The sequence below is a fragment of the Apostichopus japonicus genome, chromosome 16, assembly GCF_037975245.1.
Source record: "Apostichopus japonicus isolate 1M-3 chromosome 16, ASM3797524v1, whole genome shotgun sequence".
In the NCBI taxonomy this organism is placed as follows: Eukaryota; Metazoa; Echinodermata; class Holothuroidea; order Aspidochirotida; family Stichopodidae; genus Apostichopus; species Apostichopus japonicus.
Genome location: NC_092576.1, coordinates 5315351 through 5333787, shown reverse-complemented (window position 1 = coordinate 5333787; position 18437 = coordinate 5315351). Strand labels below are relative to the sequence as shown.

The following is an 18437-nucleotide window of genomic DNA, read 5'->3' as shown; positions in this document are numbered from 1 at the left end:
GTTCTAGATGTTCCTTTAAATATTTAAGTCTTCTGTAAACCGTGGAGATGGAATGAAGGGAGAGGAAGGGGTTGTTCTGATTTTTTTGTTCTCCTTTTTGATTGTAAAGTTCTGTATTTTTTTCAGGGGGAGTCACTACCCGACAAGCCATGTAAGTTTTTTTAGTACGCTTCCTTTCAGAATTTTTGTTCTTATCTCCTTCTATGTTATATGTTAACTTATGTTGTGATAGAACTAACATATATGGAAAAGGAAAAGAAAATGTAAGCTTGTTTTTAACACATTCAGCCGTCGTTGTTTACCATCTTTTTTTACGAAATAAAGAATATTTACAATCATACAAAAGATAAGAAAGATCCATCTATCCATGTTAAAATCATTGTGATATTGTCTTTACAAGGATTTCAATCTTGACCTCTTTTATCCTGAAAGACATTTGACCCTTACCAGTGATCTACATAATATATCTGACGTCCCCACTTCTTGTGTTCCAGTTCCTGTACAACCTGTACTCACTATAGGGAATCAGCATCATAGGCCTACCGAGTATGATATTTAATCAAGCGCTCTCTCTTCTCTCTTACATGCTATCATAATCGAAAAGATTCCTTTTGCTTCCGGTGAAGAATCAAATCCGAAGCCGGTCGGATTAGCGATTTCCTGCCATGTTTCGTTTGACAACGTTATGCAATTTACAGCATTGCACACCGTATCGTAAATGTTTGCCATTATTTATTTCGAATGCTCAGCAAGGTTCTTGCACAAATGCAAACCTGCCTATTAAGTAAAAATCTTTAAATTGACAGTTATATATACATGTCTCAATGGTTATTACTATTAGGCTAAACAAGTTGGATCTACATACCAAGAGTGAAGTTCAACAGAGATATATTTTGTTATCGTGTTGACAAAGGTTTCGACCATTAAACGGGTAATCATCAAGTTGGATCTACACACCAAGTGTAATAATATAATATGAGAAATATTAATAGCGCATAATCAGCAATACTGCTCAAAGCGCTTTACAAATGTCAATCCTAAAAACAAATAGTAAAAAAAATCCTTAATATTAAATATATAGAACCAATAAGGCACAACATGTAAAAGCCTTAAGCAACAATATAAAAAAAAACCTACTAAACGATCATAATTGAGCCCTAAACGCATATAGTCTAAAACAAATTCAGAAATATGTAAATAGTAAAATAGTTCAAAAAAAGGATACACAAAAGATTAAAGCATATTCAATAATTAAATATAAATAAGTATGAGAAACTATAGTACAATAAGACAAATATTGTAAAAGCCTAAAACAGATAGTAATAAACAACCAATACTAAACGATAAAAAATAGAACACTAAACAAAGTAAAAACAATTCTTAAAAAGAAAGGCTAAGATTTCAGTTAATAGATCCAAACGTAGTATGCATATTACTAATTAAATCACAGTCAACTACACAGAGAAAGCGAGTCTAAAATTTTAAACTTCACTCGAATCTATTGGCACCCAATGCAGTGATTCCAGTAGTGGTGTGACATGGTCTCTTTTCCTTTTCTTACAAACTATACGAGCAGTATTATTTTGAAAAAGTTCCAGCTTGTGAGTTGTAGAGTTGGGGAGTCCAAAGAGCAGGCTATTTCCATAATCCAGACGGGACGTGATAATAGCGTTGACCAATGTAGCAGTGGCATCACGAGTCAGAAGTGGGCGGATATGTGATATCTGGCGGAGATGCGAGTCGCACGTCCTAACAACACTGTTAGTATGGGGGATCATGCCTAATTCTGGGTCTAAAACGGCTCGTATGTTACGGGCTGATACACTTGCAGCAACCTTTGTAGTTCCTATAGAAATATCTGTGACGTGTGACAGCAACTTCTTTGTACTTCTTTTACAGATAATTATAAATTCGGTTTAGCATAATTCAACTTCAGGTGGTTGTCTGTCATCAATTCTAGTATTTCTGAGATCGCACTATCCAGTCGACGTAGCACAGTATCAGCATGATCATTTGGATCACATGAAACATATAACTGCGTGTCGTCAGCATACATGTGTAGGTTAATTCCGTGTTTCTCTGCAATTGCGAAGGGTGGAGATGTATACAATGGATACATGTATGGACCCAATTCCGAACCCTGTAGAAAGCCTGTTAGTAAGTCCTTACTAGCTGAAGACTTGCCACAACTAAATGGGTACGTTGTTTCAAATAGGACACAAGCCATGACTGTGCGGTCAGGGGCGTAGCGAGCGGGGGGGGGGGGGGGGTGTGGGGGTGTCACACCCCCCCAATAATTTGGTCGCTGTCGGCAAATTTTGGGTCTGTCGGCAAAAGGAGAAAAGGTGAAGAGAGCGGAAGGGGTAGAAAGAAGGAAAGCTGAATAGAGAAAAGGAGAACGGGAGCTTCTTCCGTGCCAAATTTGACTTAAAATATGCACCAGATTGCATCTAAGGACGTTTCAAAACTAAAAATTTTCCAAAGGGGAGGGGTAGACCCCCTACCCTTAGACCCCTCCCCCATTTCAGTCACCACTTCCAGATCCGTCGGCAAATCAAATTTGACTTAAAATATACACCAGATTGCATCTAAGGACGTTTCAAATCTAAAAAATTGCCAAAGGGGAGGGGAAGACCCCCTCCCCTTAGACTTCTCCCCCATTTCAGTCACCACTTCCAGGTCCGTCGGCAAATCAAATTTGACTTAAAATATACACCAGATTGCATCTAAGGACGTTTCAAAACTACACACTTTCCAAAGGGGAGGGGAAGACCCCCTCCCCTTAGACCCCTCCCCCATTTCAGTCACCACTTCCAGGTCCGTCGGCAAATCAAATTTGACTTAAAATATACACCAGATTGCATCTAAGGACGTTTCAAAACTACACACTTTCCAAAGGGGAGGGGAAGACCCCCTACCCTTAGACCCCTCCCCCATTTCAGTCACCACTTCCAGATCCGTGGGCAAATCAAATTCTCCACACCCCCCAACAAAAACCCCTTCGCTACGCCCCTGTGTGCGGTACCTGTGACTGCAAACGATTCAGTAAGACGGTGAAGTAAAATATGTATGGTGTCAAACGCTGAAAAGTGTGAAGTTCAACAAAGATTTATATTTGAGTTATCGTTTTTACAAAGTTTACAGACTTTGACCTCTGTTGACCCCAAATGACCATTGAACTTGTACTCATCAAGTTGGATCTACAAACCAAGTGTGACGTTCAACCATTGACTATTTGAGTTTCCGTGTAACCTAATATAACCGTTGACCTTCACACAAAAAAAATCAGAAAAAAAAATCGGTTTTGTAAACTTGATATGACAGGTCCACATAACAGTTATGGGGTTAATCCACCATGAACGTTTTTGAGTCACCGTGTTTCGAATGAGGTGTCACACGCACTCCGTCATCTTCGCGCAGATTCACATAGGTCCTCAAACCAAGTTTTATTTCAATCGTGACAGTTCGTTTATTATTTTTGTGTCACTTGTTGAATTCATCCTTTATTGTTTATTGTATGATTTTCATGAGCAATAAAAAAAAATGCAAGGTTAAATGCAAAAAAAAAAAAGTTTTATTTCAAACTTTGACCTTTGGTGACCCAAAATAACATTTTACCTCTTCATAAAATAATAGGCACCTTCTACTCAATGTGATACATCCACATGCAAATTAGGATATCTGTTGGAGATTCCCTTCTTCAGACATTGTGTTTATTATGATTACACATGTTGAGCTCCAGTGACCTCAAATGACCTTTAACGTTCTCAAAACGATATCCTCTTTGTACTCAATATGGGGTATTAAATTTATCGAAGATTCCCTGTGTGTTTACGAGCGAAGCTGCATTCTTCCTTATCTTTTTTAGTCCTATATGTTAAAACGAGGGATGATTCAGTTGCATCATACGGACGTCGTCCACCTGCCTTTCGAATTTGAAACGTTCACATCGGAAAGCGATTGATTATGATCCGAGTCTTCCAAAAGCTTTGCTCTAATTAATTGAAATATACAAATATATGTTAATAAATCAAGCAGAATAGGTGCATGTTTCCATACTCATTAAATCATTGTAAGTGATTAGTGATTAGTAATAACTCTACACATTGTACATTAGCTTAGTGAGTGTGCGTGAAGGACGACATATGTAGTGCAGTTTATTATTGTACACAAATGACTACATTAGTACTGTACCCTAGGGCTTGTACAAAAAGTAAGACATTAGTACTGTAGCTTATTGCCGTGTACATATGACGACTTTAGTACTGTGGCTTAGGGCTTGTATGACAAGGGTATAGCTTATTGATTGTACATAAAGAAAGATATTAGTACAGTAGCGTATTGACTGTGCACATATGGTGATATTAGTAATGTAGCTTATTGATTGTGCACAAATGATGACATTAGTACTTTAGCTAAGTGAGTGTACACAAAAGACAACCTTGTACTGTATATATCTTAATGAGTGTACCCAAATGACGACATAATTACACAAATGACGGCATTAGTACTGTTGCTAATTGATTGTAAACAAATGATGATATTAGAACTGTAGTAGTTTTTACAACACACAATATATTATTTTGTTACCTCTGAATGTAGAACATGGTTTATCAGTTCAGATAAGGAATCGCAGTATTAAGACTTACCCTTCCGTTTGGTCGGTCTGAAAGCAACAAATGGGTAAGAATATGATTACATACAACATTAACATGTAAAATCTGATCAACAAGAAGAAAAGACAGTTAGCATGTTTTATGTAACAAACACAAGGTTAAACACATTGAAACTGTGAATAGTGATCTGATTCCAGTTATTATATTATTCAGTTGTTTACATCATTCACTTTGCATTCAAAGTACACCTATACAGTGAATTCCAAAATCATTTAGCTTAAAGATCTTTCATTTTAACATTGTTGCGATTGCATAACTTCTTAAAATATGTGCTACCATGTTATCACAAGAAATTCACCATAGTAACCACACTATCTTGTTGTGAACACAGTTAAAGGCGATATCGCTCGTAGACTTTTTTTTGAGGGCGCTGGCATTATCGAGGTTTCAGCGAGGTTTAATGGGACCCCTATTAATCACGTGACCTCGGTTACAAATTTAGATCAGTGAATAGCACAGGCAAGCGTATGCGTAACAAGCCCGTACCCATGCACACAATGTTATAACACAGCATTTCAGATTACTGTATTGTTTACCGCAAAGGATTTTCGTACGCGATAGTTTGTTGTTTGTGTGCCTTTTGAGTAAAGAATACTGTACGATTTTCGTACAAATACATTCGATTAGACTAGAGTATAGTGACAATCATGGAAAAGGGATCAGGGCAAGGAGAATCGGGCGAAAGAAAACGACCTTATCCTGGAACGAGCGTAGGTTCAATTGGAGGAAAGCCATTGTTGCATGGACCTGACAAAAAACAGCAGTGCAAAGAAACAACAGCGACGAAGAGATGCCACGAAGATCTATCTTCTACGTTCCTATGTAAACTAGCAAATGGAGAAAGAACTCTACAAACATGTCCACGATTTGACTACTGTTAGCAACGCAGATTTCGCAGAACATTTGCTTCAGGATCACACAAAAAGGTAATGATTTGCTAAGCTAGGCTAAAACTGTATAGGGTAATACTAGTACATAGTAGTAGTACAGGGTATTGTCTTAGGTAACTGTCAGTATTGCGAAGTACAGAAAACTGCAAAGTTCGGACAACCCTAAGAAATACACGATTTCACCATGATAACCTGCAAGCGAGAGCCAATATCACTAAAAACTAGGAAGCTACAGTTATTTCCTCTCCAAAATGACCCGTGCGCAAGTATGTACGTACATATCTGTCAATAAAATGAAGATAATTTTTGGGGTATTTTAAGGCTTAGGTGTTCGAACTTCGCAGTGTCTATGCTATTGTATTTGTAACATAGGCCTACATGATTTGATGAGCCTAGGCTTTGTAACTAGGCCTATCATTCATTATTTTTCCAATGGACCTAGCGTATGCTAACCTTATCATACTTATCCTAGCACAAAATAGCAGTAAGTTGTATTACTGAGTCATCATCACTGTTTGTGAATGCTTGTCATGAGGATACTGTATAGGCCGTGGCTATTCTTACGACTAGTGGTAACAATTATTTATAAACTATTCTTACGACAAAGGCAAATTCATGTGCTGTAAAGTAAATAAAGCAACTGCGCATGTAGTAGGGGTAACCCTAAACATAACCCTAAACCTCAATCCTAACCCTAACCGGAAGTTATTGTTACTCCTCGTTGTAAAATTAGTACTCCTAATCACTGGTGGATCCAGGGCCTTTGTTTGGGAGGGGCCAAGGTGGCATTAGAGTGATATGGGGGAGGGGTGCCCCCCTCCCCTTTGGAAAATTTTCTATTGCTGAATGCCCTCAGATGCAATTTGGTGCCACAAAATTGTACAATTGTGATGTTAATTTACTTCTAAAAAAAATGTTTCCCAGGTGTAATTTTCTAAAATATTTATAAAACAAAGTTCCGATCATCTTTCTCAAGAAATTTTATTTCTCATAGGTTATAAATTTCTTACAACCAGCCTGTAACTGCAAACTGGTGTTAAACTGTAAATCCTCATGCTCATACATTTACATAGCTCCCAACTCTTGAGAAGGCAAATGCTGGTCCATGCCACGAATTGCCGTCCTGGGGAGGGGTATAATGGGAGGGGGTGTCCCCCCCCTTTTGAATTTTTTGGAATCCTGGTGATGCCTACATGTAAAATGGTGGCACTTAGAAAGGCTTTTGTCACCCAAAATTTTCTGAGAAATATGCATTTTTTTGTGTGTAACATCAATAAATTGAATAGTAGGTGATAATTCATTCTTTCCCGTTGCATGAAAATGTTCGCTGCTCGCCCCAATGAAAAGAAATATAGACTAATTTCAAGTTCAAATGATGCTGTAAAGGAGGTTTTATACTCTATTATGCTAAATGCTAAAGAAATGATGGTTGCTAAGTCAAAATTTGATGCAAATTATTTTATGTATACTTGACAATTACAATGCGGTTTTTTCGGACGCTTGTGCGGGTCAGCGGGTTAGGTGTTAGAATGCGGGTCTAATTCCCGCGAATTGCGGGTCAGTTGGGAGCTCTGCATTTAATTTTAAACCAGAATACGAAATGGTTTAGACTAGTCTACCACTGCTATTCCTCTCGATTTTTTTAATTTCCAATCATATGATTTAGCGGATGTTCGGAAACACTTTTTAGCTCACCTTTGGGGAGGGGGGGGGGGCATGGCCCCCTTGGATCCGCCAGTGCTCCTAATCATAAAAATAGCAACTGCCCATGCGTATCGGAAATTATTCTTACGACTAGTCGTAAGAATAGCCACTTTTTACTGTATACAGTTAAAAATTAAAATATCCTTCCTAAAGAAGACTGACAGGGACGGGGGGTCTTTAGTTTCACTCCTCATATTTATGCCATGGAAAGCTGGGCCTTCTCATCACCAAAAAGTAAACTGTTTTTGCCTCAACAAATTGATGGAAATATATTTTCTAACCACTAGGCCTAGGTGATCTGTTCATCCCCACCCCCTCCAGGTTCTAAATTGTTATCAGCTGTCCTTGTTTGAAGAATAATTCTTGTGAATGAGCATTTGAAGAAAAGCCTCACCTATGCCCAGTCATAATTAACTAGGCATATAACATAACCTATAGTATTAGTAATAAGTATCTGAATTTAGTGTTCATAGTAACTGTATTCCCTAATTTTGTAATATACACCAGTGAGGAAGGCCTACTGTGCTGTACAAGTACAACCACATGGACCTGCAATTTTTCCTATAAAAATAATGCATCTACATAAATAATTTAGAATCACTCCTAACTGATTCACATGTTTTCACACCGCTGCGTATGCAACTAGACCTTAGGTTTTTCTAAGGTCAGCCACAGCCAGCATATATGCAATCAAGTTTTAATGGTTCATTTGGGCAACAGGGTGTTATACTGTTATCTACTGACTGTCTGTCCATATTCCAGCAATCATGTGTACATTTCTGTGTTTGGGATTTTTGAAGGAACCCAACTGCTATGCAAGAAATTAGGTAAATTAGCCTCACAAATTGAGGGACCATAGTACATATAGCTATACCTATATAAACCTTTATATAGCCATGCCTGGAGGTAAGAAAGTACCAGTTTTTTTTTTGTGTAGGCTTGATGCTCATACTTTATGATGCTGTGCTAAGTTATCATATTTTTTTATATATAGTCAGTACTATGCTTGTTTTTGTTCAGCTTCTTGTGAATGATCTGATGTTTAGTGTTCAAAAATTATAATATCTATTAAATTTGGTGGCCGAAACTATCTCTTGTGGAGAGTAATCTAGCGTTAAATTAATGGTAGTCTGAAATCAAGCTATTCATGTAAACAGGAATTTTTCACAAAGGTGGGCTTATGTCATGGAGTAAGCTAGCATCTCAATTCTCATTCATGAAACCAACTGCTCACATAAACAGGAAGCTTACACAGTAGGTAAAAAATGAGTGTACATCAAACTTTGATCAAAAGACTGGACATCTTTTAGCGATATGAAACCAATCAGTTCACTAAGACAGGAAGTTTACATAGTAAATTTTACATTGACATGTGAGCTCAAGTTGTTGGGCAAGCAGTTGGGCACACAAAATTATCCTTACAATTCTTGAAAGGTACCGCGGTTTATGGATATGTTGAAGAAGAGTATGAAAGAATATCTCATCCTTATCTGGGTTAAAATCAATGTGGGTTAACAATATGTTATTATTGAAATCTGCCTAAGTGTTTGTTTGTTACTTTTCTCTTTCATACTTTTCCTTGGGTAGGTCAGATAAAAACATGTATGTTTGTAATGATTTAGTCATTACCAGATTCATTACGCATACAATTAAGCTTGGGGTGTACAGTAAAATTACTGTTTCAGTTATATGATTTACGGACAATTTTTTTTGTTTCATTGTATAGGTTTCAAATGCATCTTTTCCGGAAAGATGTTGAAAGTCAAACAGAGGCATTCTCAGCAGCTGTCACCACAGAAAGATCAGTTGACACTCAGAAAGGAGAAGGTAAATTTATATGTTTATCCTTGCATGAATTACAGACTGGAAGAGCAGTGCTAATCTTATCTGATCTGATGTGATCAGAAAAATAATACAATTTCATTCTCATTAAATTCCAAAAGAAAAGAAAAAAATGGTAGCATATTGCTCATCCACTAAAAAGCATACATGTGTATGAAAATTTATAAAAGTAAGTGGGCCTGATATTATCAGGATCTTCTTTAGAGGCAAACTGACTAGTAACAGTAAATTCAAGAGACACAATAGAGCCTGGAACAGAGAGGACATGGTGAACACAAAGAAAGAAGTTAATGGTGTATTGAACAAAAGGAGTCAGTGAAAGCAGAGGTATTTAGATAAACTGTGCTAAACTGCGTACAAAGCGAGGATTAAGTAAGGAGAGAGGGTGAATAAACTATAGCAGAATACAGAGATGGAGCAGGATAAAGTTAGTCATGTCCCTGTATATTGAGCCCATTCAGTTGAATGGTGCTAGGGCATTCCGTCCGCTCTCTCTATCTCTGCTGTGGTGTACTGTGTCTGAGATGGTTAAATACGAATTTAGTTACCTGTTGGGACATGTCTTTAATGGTATGATTGGGCAGCTGAAAGTGTTCCCCTACTGGAGTCTCCATTTTCATGGTATTGACTTGTGACTAGAACTGCTTCTTGAGGGTGGTCTTGGTTTCACCAACATACTTGTAACTTCAATGCCCTCTAAACTCAATGACACCATTTAAATTGAAATATCAGTTTCCAGTGCTGCATAAGTGTGATAAGTTCTAAACAAAAGGTATATTTTTAGTCACAGCCATAGAAGCTATAGCAGGATACTTGCAATCTAGTAACTCTTGTTTTATGTAATCTCTACAGATACACCTGATCCAGTTACTTCAACACCTCTCAAGAAGCCATCTGCCAATGTTCTGTCCAATGTCACCAGTAGGATTAGATATGGAGCAGCATGGGAGAGAAACCTCAGACTATACGAATACACATTGCCACATTTACATGATCCTGAACAAAAGAGATCATACGTATGGCAGGGACAAGCACTTTTCCCAGACATTTGTTGACAGGTTGTGCGACATTCACAAACGTTGGATTAGCAGCTATTGATACATCTGCATCACCAGATTGAGATAAATTGCTTTCGTCCATTTCGTTCGATAGTAGCTATAACTGTGAATCAGGAGCTTGGCCACCCTCTAAGTCAAGGTTGGGGAAATTCAATCAAGAAGTAACAATCAGAGAATGGCCAGCTTTATATTATTGTATATAGGCCTACACGCACAGAGTGTATAAATATCTGTATCGGTTTATTTATACTGGTGTTCATTTCCGTTGCCAGGAGGGGATATGATTTGAGCGTGGGGGAGGGTGTGGGGGGTGGGGAGGGGGTCCCATTTGAAGTGTCCAAACGATGCTAATGTTTACATCTATCTTCTTGAATCACATGTACCCCTATCGACACGATCAATCAGTCCTGTCTCTCACCTCCTCTCATGCACTGGTGTATTTATTTCCTGGCAAGATAACAGTTAGGCATAGTAAGGGTCAGAGGTCATCACAACTTAAAGAGTTGTGCGAGTCCCTGTGGTCTCTTACATCCTGGTAGCAGTAGAGAGAAGAAGCCTAATAGATCAGAAACCATAATCATCTTCTGTTGTGTCTTATTTTCCAGCATCCTTGAAACATTATATCCTTCCCCTTTGATTTGTTGATGTCATAAAGCCGTATTTATGTTGTGCATTATTTAATTCCAGTATTTAGATTGTATATTCTTGTGTATTTGACAGTATCCCAGTGATCTCAATTTTTCTGCTCTTGTTTTTTTTTTCTCTGTACTTTCATATCATATCTATCTCTACCCATAGCCTCCATCTCCACATTTTCTTTACTTTCTTCCTCCATCCCTTCATCTGTCTTTCACTCTTTCTTTTTTTGACCTCTTTCCTCCCCTCAGTTTACCCTGTATGTTTTAGTTTGCCGACTCACCGCCCCCCCCCCCCCCGCATCTCACCCCCAAAAAAAGTTCACAAGGTTGACAAGTCTCCCCGTGCTAGTCCCAAGCTATACACCCTTGTTGTGGTGACCGTTCAATATACTTGCGGATCAAATGGAAAGCCTCACCCCCACCCCTTATTCCCAGTGTAATGAATCCGCAAATGGAAGATTATTCAGAGTTGTTCGTGATGGTTCAATGATCTTATAGTCAGGCATAGGCCTATATGGTTCTCTTTGTCCTTCATTGCCGTCGAAGTTTGAAATGAATTAATCGTGCTAGGAACTTCTGGGCAATGTTTAATTTTCTGTGGCAAGAAAAAAAGCTTCCCCCAATCTCTCCTGGTTGACATATAGAGCCCGTACGCCTATATGGTCACACAATATTATAGATAAGTATGATCCATGCAGACAGCTAGTATATATATTTTTTAATTCAATCCAGTTTCAGTTAAAGTTTCGAGTTGTAATTCGAGTCAGTCGTGATGAGGTGCCCCATGGTGGAGCTGGGTAACCCACCCCAACCCCGTTGCCGACTTTCTGGCATTTCGTTGGGAGCCGTTCGGAACAAGAAGCAGGATAGTCAATTCTGGGAGTACAGTACGCTGGAAAGCAATACACTGACGTGATTTAGAAAAAAAAGTGTTTTGCTTTGACGGCCGATGCTCATCGAGACACTTTTCAATGGAAATAACTATTAGTTTATTGTTCATGTACTTATTCCCTTTTTGCCAATCCTTTCTAAAGAGGGTGGAGCCGCCCCTTATGGCAACGTATTTTCCTTCCCTTTTCCGTTCAAGTTTCGTTATTTTTTAATTCGGGTCAAAGGGGTGCAAGGACAGGGTTTACGTGCACCGGTTAGGAGGACAGGGTGTAGCTAGGGCAAGTGCTCTGTGATCGCCTAAAGGGCCCGTTGCCAGGAGTTCAAAAATAATTAAATATACATATTTATCTATATATGGTATATGACATAAAATGCTTTGACTTTCCCTCCTGATATATAACTAAAATTTATATCTAAAATACAATGTAAGCTGTGACTCTGTCTATGTATAATTAATACCTAAAGTGGCTGAAATACCAATTGTTTACACATGACGGACTTGACTTTACGTTTGATACCCAATAGTTTGTAATCACTTCAGTCATTTTTTTTCACTCATTCGCGTTTGTCTTTTTGTGACACCAGTCAGCGTGAATCAGACATAAAGCTCATAACTATTAGTTTCTTGAGCTGTTTCTTGACTTCGACTGCTCACCATGTAGGCCTAAAAGAGTAAAAGCAGGGAACTGCTAGAGTAGCAGCTCCCTGGTCAAACTATTACGCCTGATGCAAAGCTCGACCGTAACTTATACTGTACAGCCCATTAGTTGTGAAAAAGTTCTGAACGTAAAACAAAGCACAGAGTTTTGTATCACACAATACACACGAAAACGCGGCGTAATACCGCACACTACTGACCAGGGAGTTGTTCCATAACAACTCCCTGTACTGCCACAGACAAGAAACTATGCAGGAATTTCGCCAAGGCCACCGTTCAAGTAACCGAACCCGTTTATTGCTTACTAGCCGTAAATACGGGATTGGTGAGAAATTACGAGACAACAGGATGAACCGATAGAGGGTAGTATTGATATTATTTTTGAATCGGGTGGTGTGAAGGACAGAATTTACGAGGAAATTACGAGCGATCCCACCTTTAAGTCATGACCGTAGTAGCGGAACCAAGGTGCGGGGAGGACATGACATGTTGGTGAGGGCATCCCCAATCATGTTTACTCTTGGTCCCCCAGTCGGCTCCTCCTCCCTACACGGGAGTGTACGTTCATATTTTCTTAATGTCCATTGTTGAAGTCCCTTGTGGTAACACATTAATTTGTTTTGCAATTAGTACAGGTGATGTTCATGGGAACATGTGACACATAGCCAATTGCCAGTTAAAATGCATAACATATTTACTTCCTCTTACACGGCAGTCCAAGAACGGTGGATCCCATCTTAAAATGGGGGAATTTGACTAAGATTTTTCGAACTTTGTCCTCTGTGACGTCTAAGGCAAACTCAACAGCAACGGGCAGTGAGGTACGTAGGGAGCTATCATAAGGATGGGGAGTGGAATGGGAAGGGAGAATAACAACCGGTGGTCACTTTGGGTATCTCTACTTTTTATGCTTCGTTGGGCCACTGCAGATGGTAAACTTCAACATTTTATCTCGAAATTTTGACTGTTCACCCGCTTAACCTCGCTTTTGTTTATATAAATTCCACTTTCGTCTCTAAGTTGTAATACCTAAATTTATGTTTCTTATCATAAAATGTCGATCGTTTCGACCTTTGTTACCTCTTTGCTTGATTTCGTCCCATAGAATAAGAAATGATGTTATTTAACAATTTCAACTTTTTTTTTCTTTTTTTTTTCTATATTTCTATATTCTCTAACCTTCGACTACTATACCTCAAACTTCCAACCATTTCCTCAAACTGACGTCATTTAATCTCAAAACATCGAGTTGTTTTTAGTTTATGAATATTATTTGCGCTCTATGTTTTGGTTTGTCAAATACAGGTTTTACTACAGACCAAAAAGTGGGGTGGAGAATTAAGCCCACGACCAGACAACCTCACCAGGCCCTGCCGTCTCTGGGGTCATCAAGGTAAATAGTTGTCCTAAACTAATGATATTTTAGGGAAAGAAAATGCGGGAGAACGGAAAGCGTGTATTCATTGATGATACACTAAAAACCCATATTTTGTCCTACCCAAATAATATGGGTCACATAATTGTATAAACACATACAAATCCTTACATTTTACTCGTAAGTACAATGTTTTCTTTAATATTTTACCAAGTTTACCACAATATCTATAGAATCCTTGCCTGCTCGTAGAATAATTTGATAAATTAATCTGACGAAAAGTACAGGCATAATTACCACTTATAATGGGATACTAAATTTACCAGTTTACTTACCACTTCTTCATTTGCCTTCTCTTTCTGTAATACAAGTGTTAGACATGAAGTTCAATATTATCACGCACATAAACAGAACATGCAAAACTAACACGGAAAGAAAACGTGAAATGAAATATTTTCTACTAAATTGGAAGTGACCTTTATCTGTGTATTTATTTCCTTTATTACAGTTTGTTTCTTGTAAAGAAGATAATTTGAGAGTATCTGTTTGCCAACGACAATCACATAAAAGTGTAATACAGAACTTAAAACGTTATGTGTTTATAAGGGTTCTCTATACTTTGGGTTTGTTCATAATTAATTCTGCAAGAGGTAATAAATCATTCATAATAAATCTCAAACCACCAGCTTGGCTTTGATTGTAGAGAAGATGTCTATAAGATAGGAAACCATGGTAATGTGGAGAGTTATTACAGTATGGCAAACAAAAAGACATACCTCAAACTTCTTTAACTGAAAGACAAGATGTGAAACAACCGACAGGCTAATGTTGTCACTAAGTTAAAGATACAAATTTAACATAATATGATAAACTAATTACTGCTTAATTGCACCATAGTGATACGATTAATATCATGGGAATTAATCGCTCATTGTCTTAAAAATGCAAACATTGTCCTGTTTCTTAAATATCCATTCCTCTGTTTATTTCTAACTTAGTCTACAGTTAGCATAATTTGTAGGCAAGCATACCAGCTAATATACCAGACATGCAGTGACCGGAAGTGGAAATGTAAAGGCAATGTAACTTTTCCCCAAATAACAGAACCCTTTATTCGTTCCTTCTACTCATGATACAGCTGCAAAACACCATTGCCTGTCTATATAGATGAATATTCAGTGTAATACACTGATCGACTTGGCATAAGGTAATTCTAACACTACATTCGTGGTTTCTTTAGAAGACTTGGCCTAATTATAATATACTGATATACTATTAAATAAATTCTACACACATTTTAAGCCGTTTCATTAATAAATACGAAAAAATAGGCAATTGATTCTACTTCTTAACATCATCCTGATACATCCAGGTCATTGCTGTTCTGTCTAATATATCCTCTGAAAAGCCGTGGCGCAACCACCTCCTCCTCCCCCTCCCCAGAAGTAAAACGTAATTGCGCCACTCCTGAAAAATATGAGTCGTTGAACGGAACCAAGTGTTGTTGACTTCAACTGTTCACATGCCTGTTTGCACTGGATTGAAATATATTTTACTAAGTTATGTATACTTACAAGCCAATTATATATATAATTTTCTAGAGGACCTTGTGTTTTACTCTGTGTGAATAAACAAATAACAACATGATAAGTACACCTTACTTCCCTTGATATGTATGCAAGAAGACCTTAGCAAGAACTTGATGGGTGTTATTAAGACGTATCCCAGATGAATTTGACTACGTTAGTTCTTCTACTATGTAAAAGGTATATTAAAATAAGTCTATTTAAAATGATATCTTCATATACCATATGTTACCAGGACATACCTCCCACTGTCCAGTGTCGTAATTAATACGCTGTAATCCTGCAGCTGCAACACCAGGAATCCAAACAACTGGAAGAGACCGTAAAAAGTGTTTTCTTTAGTCTTGTATCTATGAAAACTTGAAGGTGTAAAACATTTAGTACTAGCCCGTGTTGTCATTTACATCCGTTTTGAAGACTATACTTGATAAACCTAGTAATTCCCGATTCAACAGATGAATTGTGCGATCTGTATTTGTAGCACAAGTAACAGTCTTCTTGACATTCGTTTAGTACCCCCTCAATTATAGTACTGGCGTCCTGTTCTCAACACATACTTGCTTTAATGATGTTCTTAATCGTGTAGTTGCAATGATTAACACAACTTCATTTAACGTCCTCAACATTTAATTGTAAAGATTAATTTATTGTTAGATTAATTTATTAAACTGCAGTCTTACCTGATGGTTTCTGCTGTAATGTGCTCAACTTGTTCTCAAATTCAAACGGCAGCAGAATTCTCTCAATCCTTTGAGAAGAAATTGTATTAATTCGTCAGTTTTTTTGCCATTAGATACACTAAAAGGTGTGCATTATGATACTCTTATTGTTAAGTCTGCAAATACGGGTTGAATTATTTTTTATCGTTTTCGTTCCATTTCACGTCTACTGCTGCCTGCGCAAATGAAGGAGCACATCAACTTATTTGTTTGGTAGATAAATCAATCAATTCGCTTATAGCAGTACATACTGTATGTAAGCACGAGATGGTTCGACGTATTGCTAAAATGTCTTCACATATAGTTATACTCTAACAGTAATTATTCCAACAAATAGGTAATTGAATAAATGTAATTCTTTCTCAGACGATATGAATAATAGGCGACTGTTCAATATAACAACGCTTACTTGATTTCAGTCGGTGGACTTCTGTGACACGCATATTGTAGGATACTTATCAATTTGGTTAAGTCCCATTGTTGCCATTTTTCGTTTTCAAAGTACAAACTTTTCAAGGTGTTAATCGGAGGTAAAACTGCTCCAGAGCTAAGATTAATAGCTACACCGTTATCTTCAACTGACATGAAGCTGTCTCGCAGTATAACCATTTCAATGTCAACCTATTGAAGAAATTAACTACATAATAAGTTTGAGCAAACATGAATGAGGAACCTTAAAACATTATCAACGTTATTTTGATCATTGACTAACTAGGATAGATCACAAGGTTTTTGCAAAGATTGGCTAACAATAATACAGTTTACAATTGATATAACTATAATAGGTGTGTCTGTCATATCGTGTGAAATAAATCCTAACATGAAAATCGAAAATTGAAACATGACAGTTGTCTCAAATGAGCTTAGTTAATTTATATTGATAATATTGATATGACGATGCTTAATGTGTGTTTTTTGCTTCATGATTCTTTTTAATTAAGTAATGCCTATAGGTCTGAGTTGAGATAGGTAAGTCCTTAACATGATGTGGGTCGGAAAGCAAACTGCTAATTGGCAATGGAGATGAATATCAGCCAAACAAAAATGCTTCATCTCTGTAACAACAAAAAACGTTTTCATTCATTTAATACAGTAACTATAAAAATATTTTTATGTTATATTCATATCTCAATCGCCGTAACTTGAAGCATTTAAAGTTTACAAATTATTCTTCACAAATACGCAACAAATTTACATATTTCATGATAGTTATTCAACATCACGTGTGTGATTTCGAAGTCCATTATTTTACCTAATTATTAATCAGTTAAATCGTATCTATATTACAAAGTGTTAATACACTTTGCAGTGTTCTTCTGTAGAGTTTGAAAATTTCTAAATGAAGTGGACACTAGTTGCAGGAAATTTTGTTTTAACATTTCACATATCATTGCTTCAACAGAAACAAGTATTAAGAAAAGTAAACAAGAATTTTAACTCACTGAAAGTCAAAAATAAGTGACGTCGCTGTTTGAAATATTGTTCAATGATCGAAACATCATGCATTTTTAAGACAAGACTGAACGGTTAACATATTTCACAATTTTTTCACTTGTAAGATGTATATATGAACCTAGTGGATAGTTTGGCTAATGTGAAATTTAAACAAAATAGAATGAAATAACGAATGTAACTATCTATGGATCGGTCACCTTTATTTTCAATGTCTCATATTTTCAGATCCTTCCACCACCTGTTATGGTTTGACAAAAGAACCTTAAGTACATCATTTCATTATTGCTTATTCACACTGAATCGAAAGTAAGGTAATTTAAATCAGAAAATTCCTTTAAAAAGTTTTTCACCTCGTCTTCAGATGCTTTCATCAACCTCTTTACTATCCCATCGTGTGTATATCGTGTTTGGTCCTCCGAAAGAATATCTGTCTTACACAAGGCATTAAAATGAAAGAAAAAGGTCGATTTATGAGTAACAGTCTTACAATCGTATTTAATTTTATTCTGGGTCAATAACTTAAATTTATACGCAAGTGCAGTACAGGAGACTTGCTAATACAAGCTGAGAACGAGTAGCTTCTTACATCAAAATTTAAAATTTAAAAATCAGCATAAACAGGTAGAGTATTTACATTTTGTTCATAATAATTAAACAGATGAAACTAATTTGAAAAATGTTGTTATTATAACAGGTCGCTTTCACCAAGATCTCTAAACATATTATGGGTCCGTTTGGCTAACATCATTACATTTACTTGGTTTAAGTCTGATTGTTACTATTATCACCAAAGCTACACCGCAAACTGCTCTAATTTGTAGTGAAACTATGAAATATAGTACTGCGTTCCCAATACAGTTAATTGAAAAACGACAAAAAGTGCACTAGAATGTTAGTGCTATCCAGGTTTGTGGCTATGAGTCCTCAAACATGGTAGAACAGGAA

At 37.1% G+C, this 18437-nt stretch overlaps 2 protein-coding genes across 3 annotated transcripts; one reads left to right on the top strand and one right to left on the bottom strand.

The window, feature by feature from the left end:
* Positions 1-273: 273 nt before the first annotated feature.
* LOC139983239 (uncharacterized) lies at positions 274-18228 on the bottom strand. Of its 2 annotated transcripts, XM_071996659.1 has the most exons (9): positions 17843-18228; positions 16447-16658; positions 15999-16066; positions 15561-15628; positions 15307-15351; positions 14509-14523; positions 14068-14091; positions 4650-4666; positions 274-3994 (listed from the first exon to the last, which is right to left on the bottom strand). In XM_071996659.1, the coding sequence occupies exons 1-9, from the start codon at positions 17861-17863 to the stop codon at positions 3904-3906; spliced, it is 561 nt and encodes a 186-aa protein (XP_071852760.1). In that variant the 5' UTR covers positions 17864-18228; the 3' UTR covers positions 274-3903. The 2 variants fall into 2 exon arrangements, with proteins under 2 accessions (XP_071852760.1, XP_071852761.1); XM_071996660.1 differs by lacking the exon at positions 14509-14523 and having other exon boundaries at positions 17843-18224.
* LOC139983240 (uncharacterized) lies at positions 5011-10410 on the top strand. The gene is made up of 3 exons (XM_071996661.1): positions 5011-5836; positions 8997-9097; positions 9965-10410. Exons 1-3 carry the CDS (start codon positions 5751-5753, stop codon positions 10165-10167), a joined length of 390 nt encoding a protein of 129 aa, XP_071852762.1. The 5' UTR covers positions 5011-5750; the 3' UTR covers positions 10168-10410.
* Positions 18229-18437: the final 209 nt, after the last annotated feature.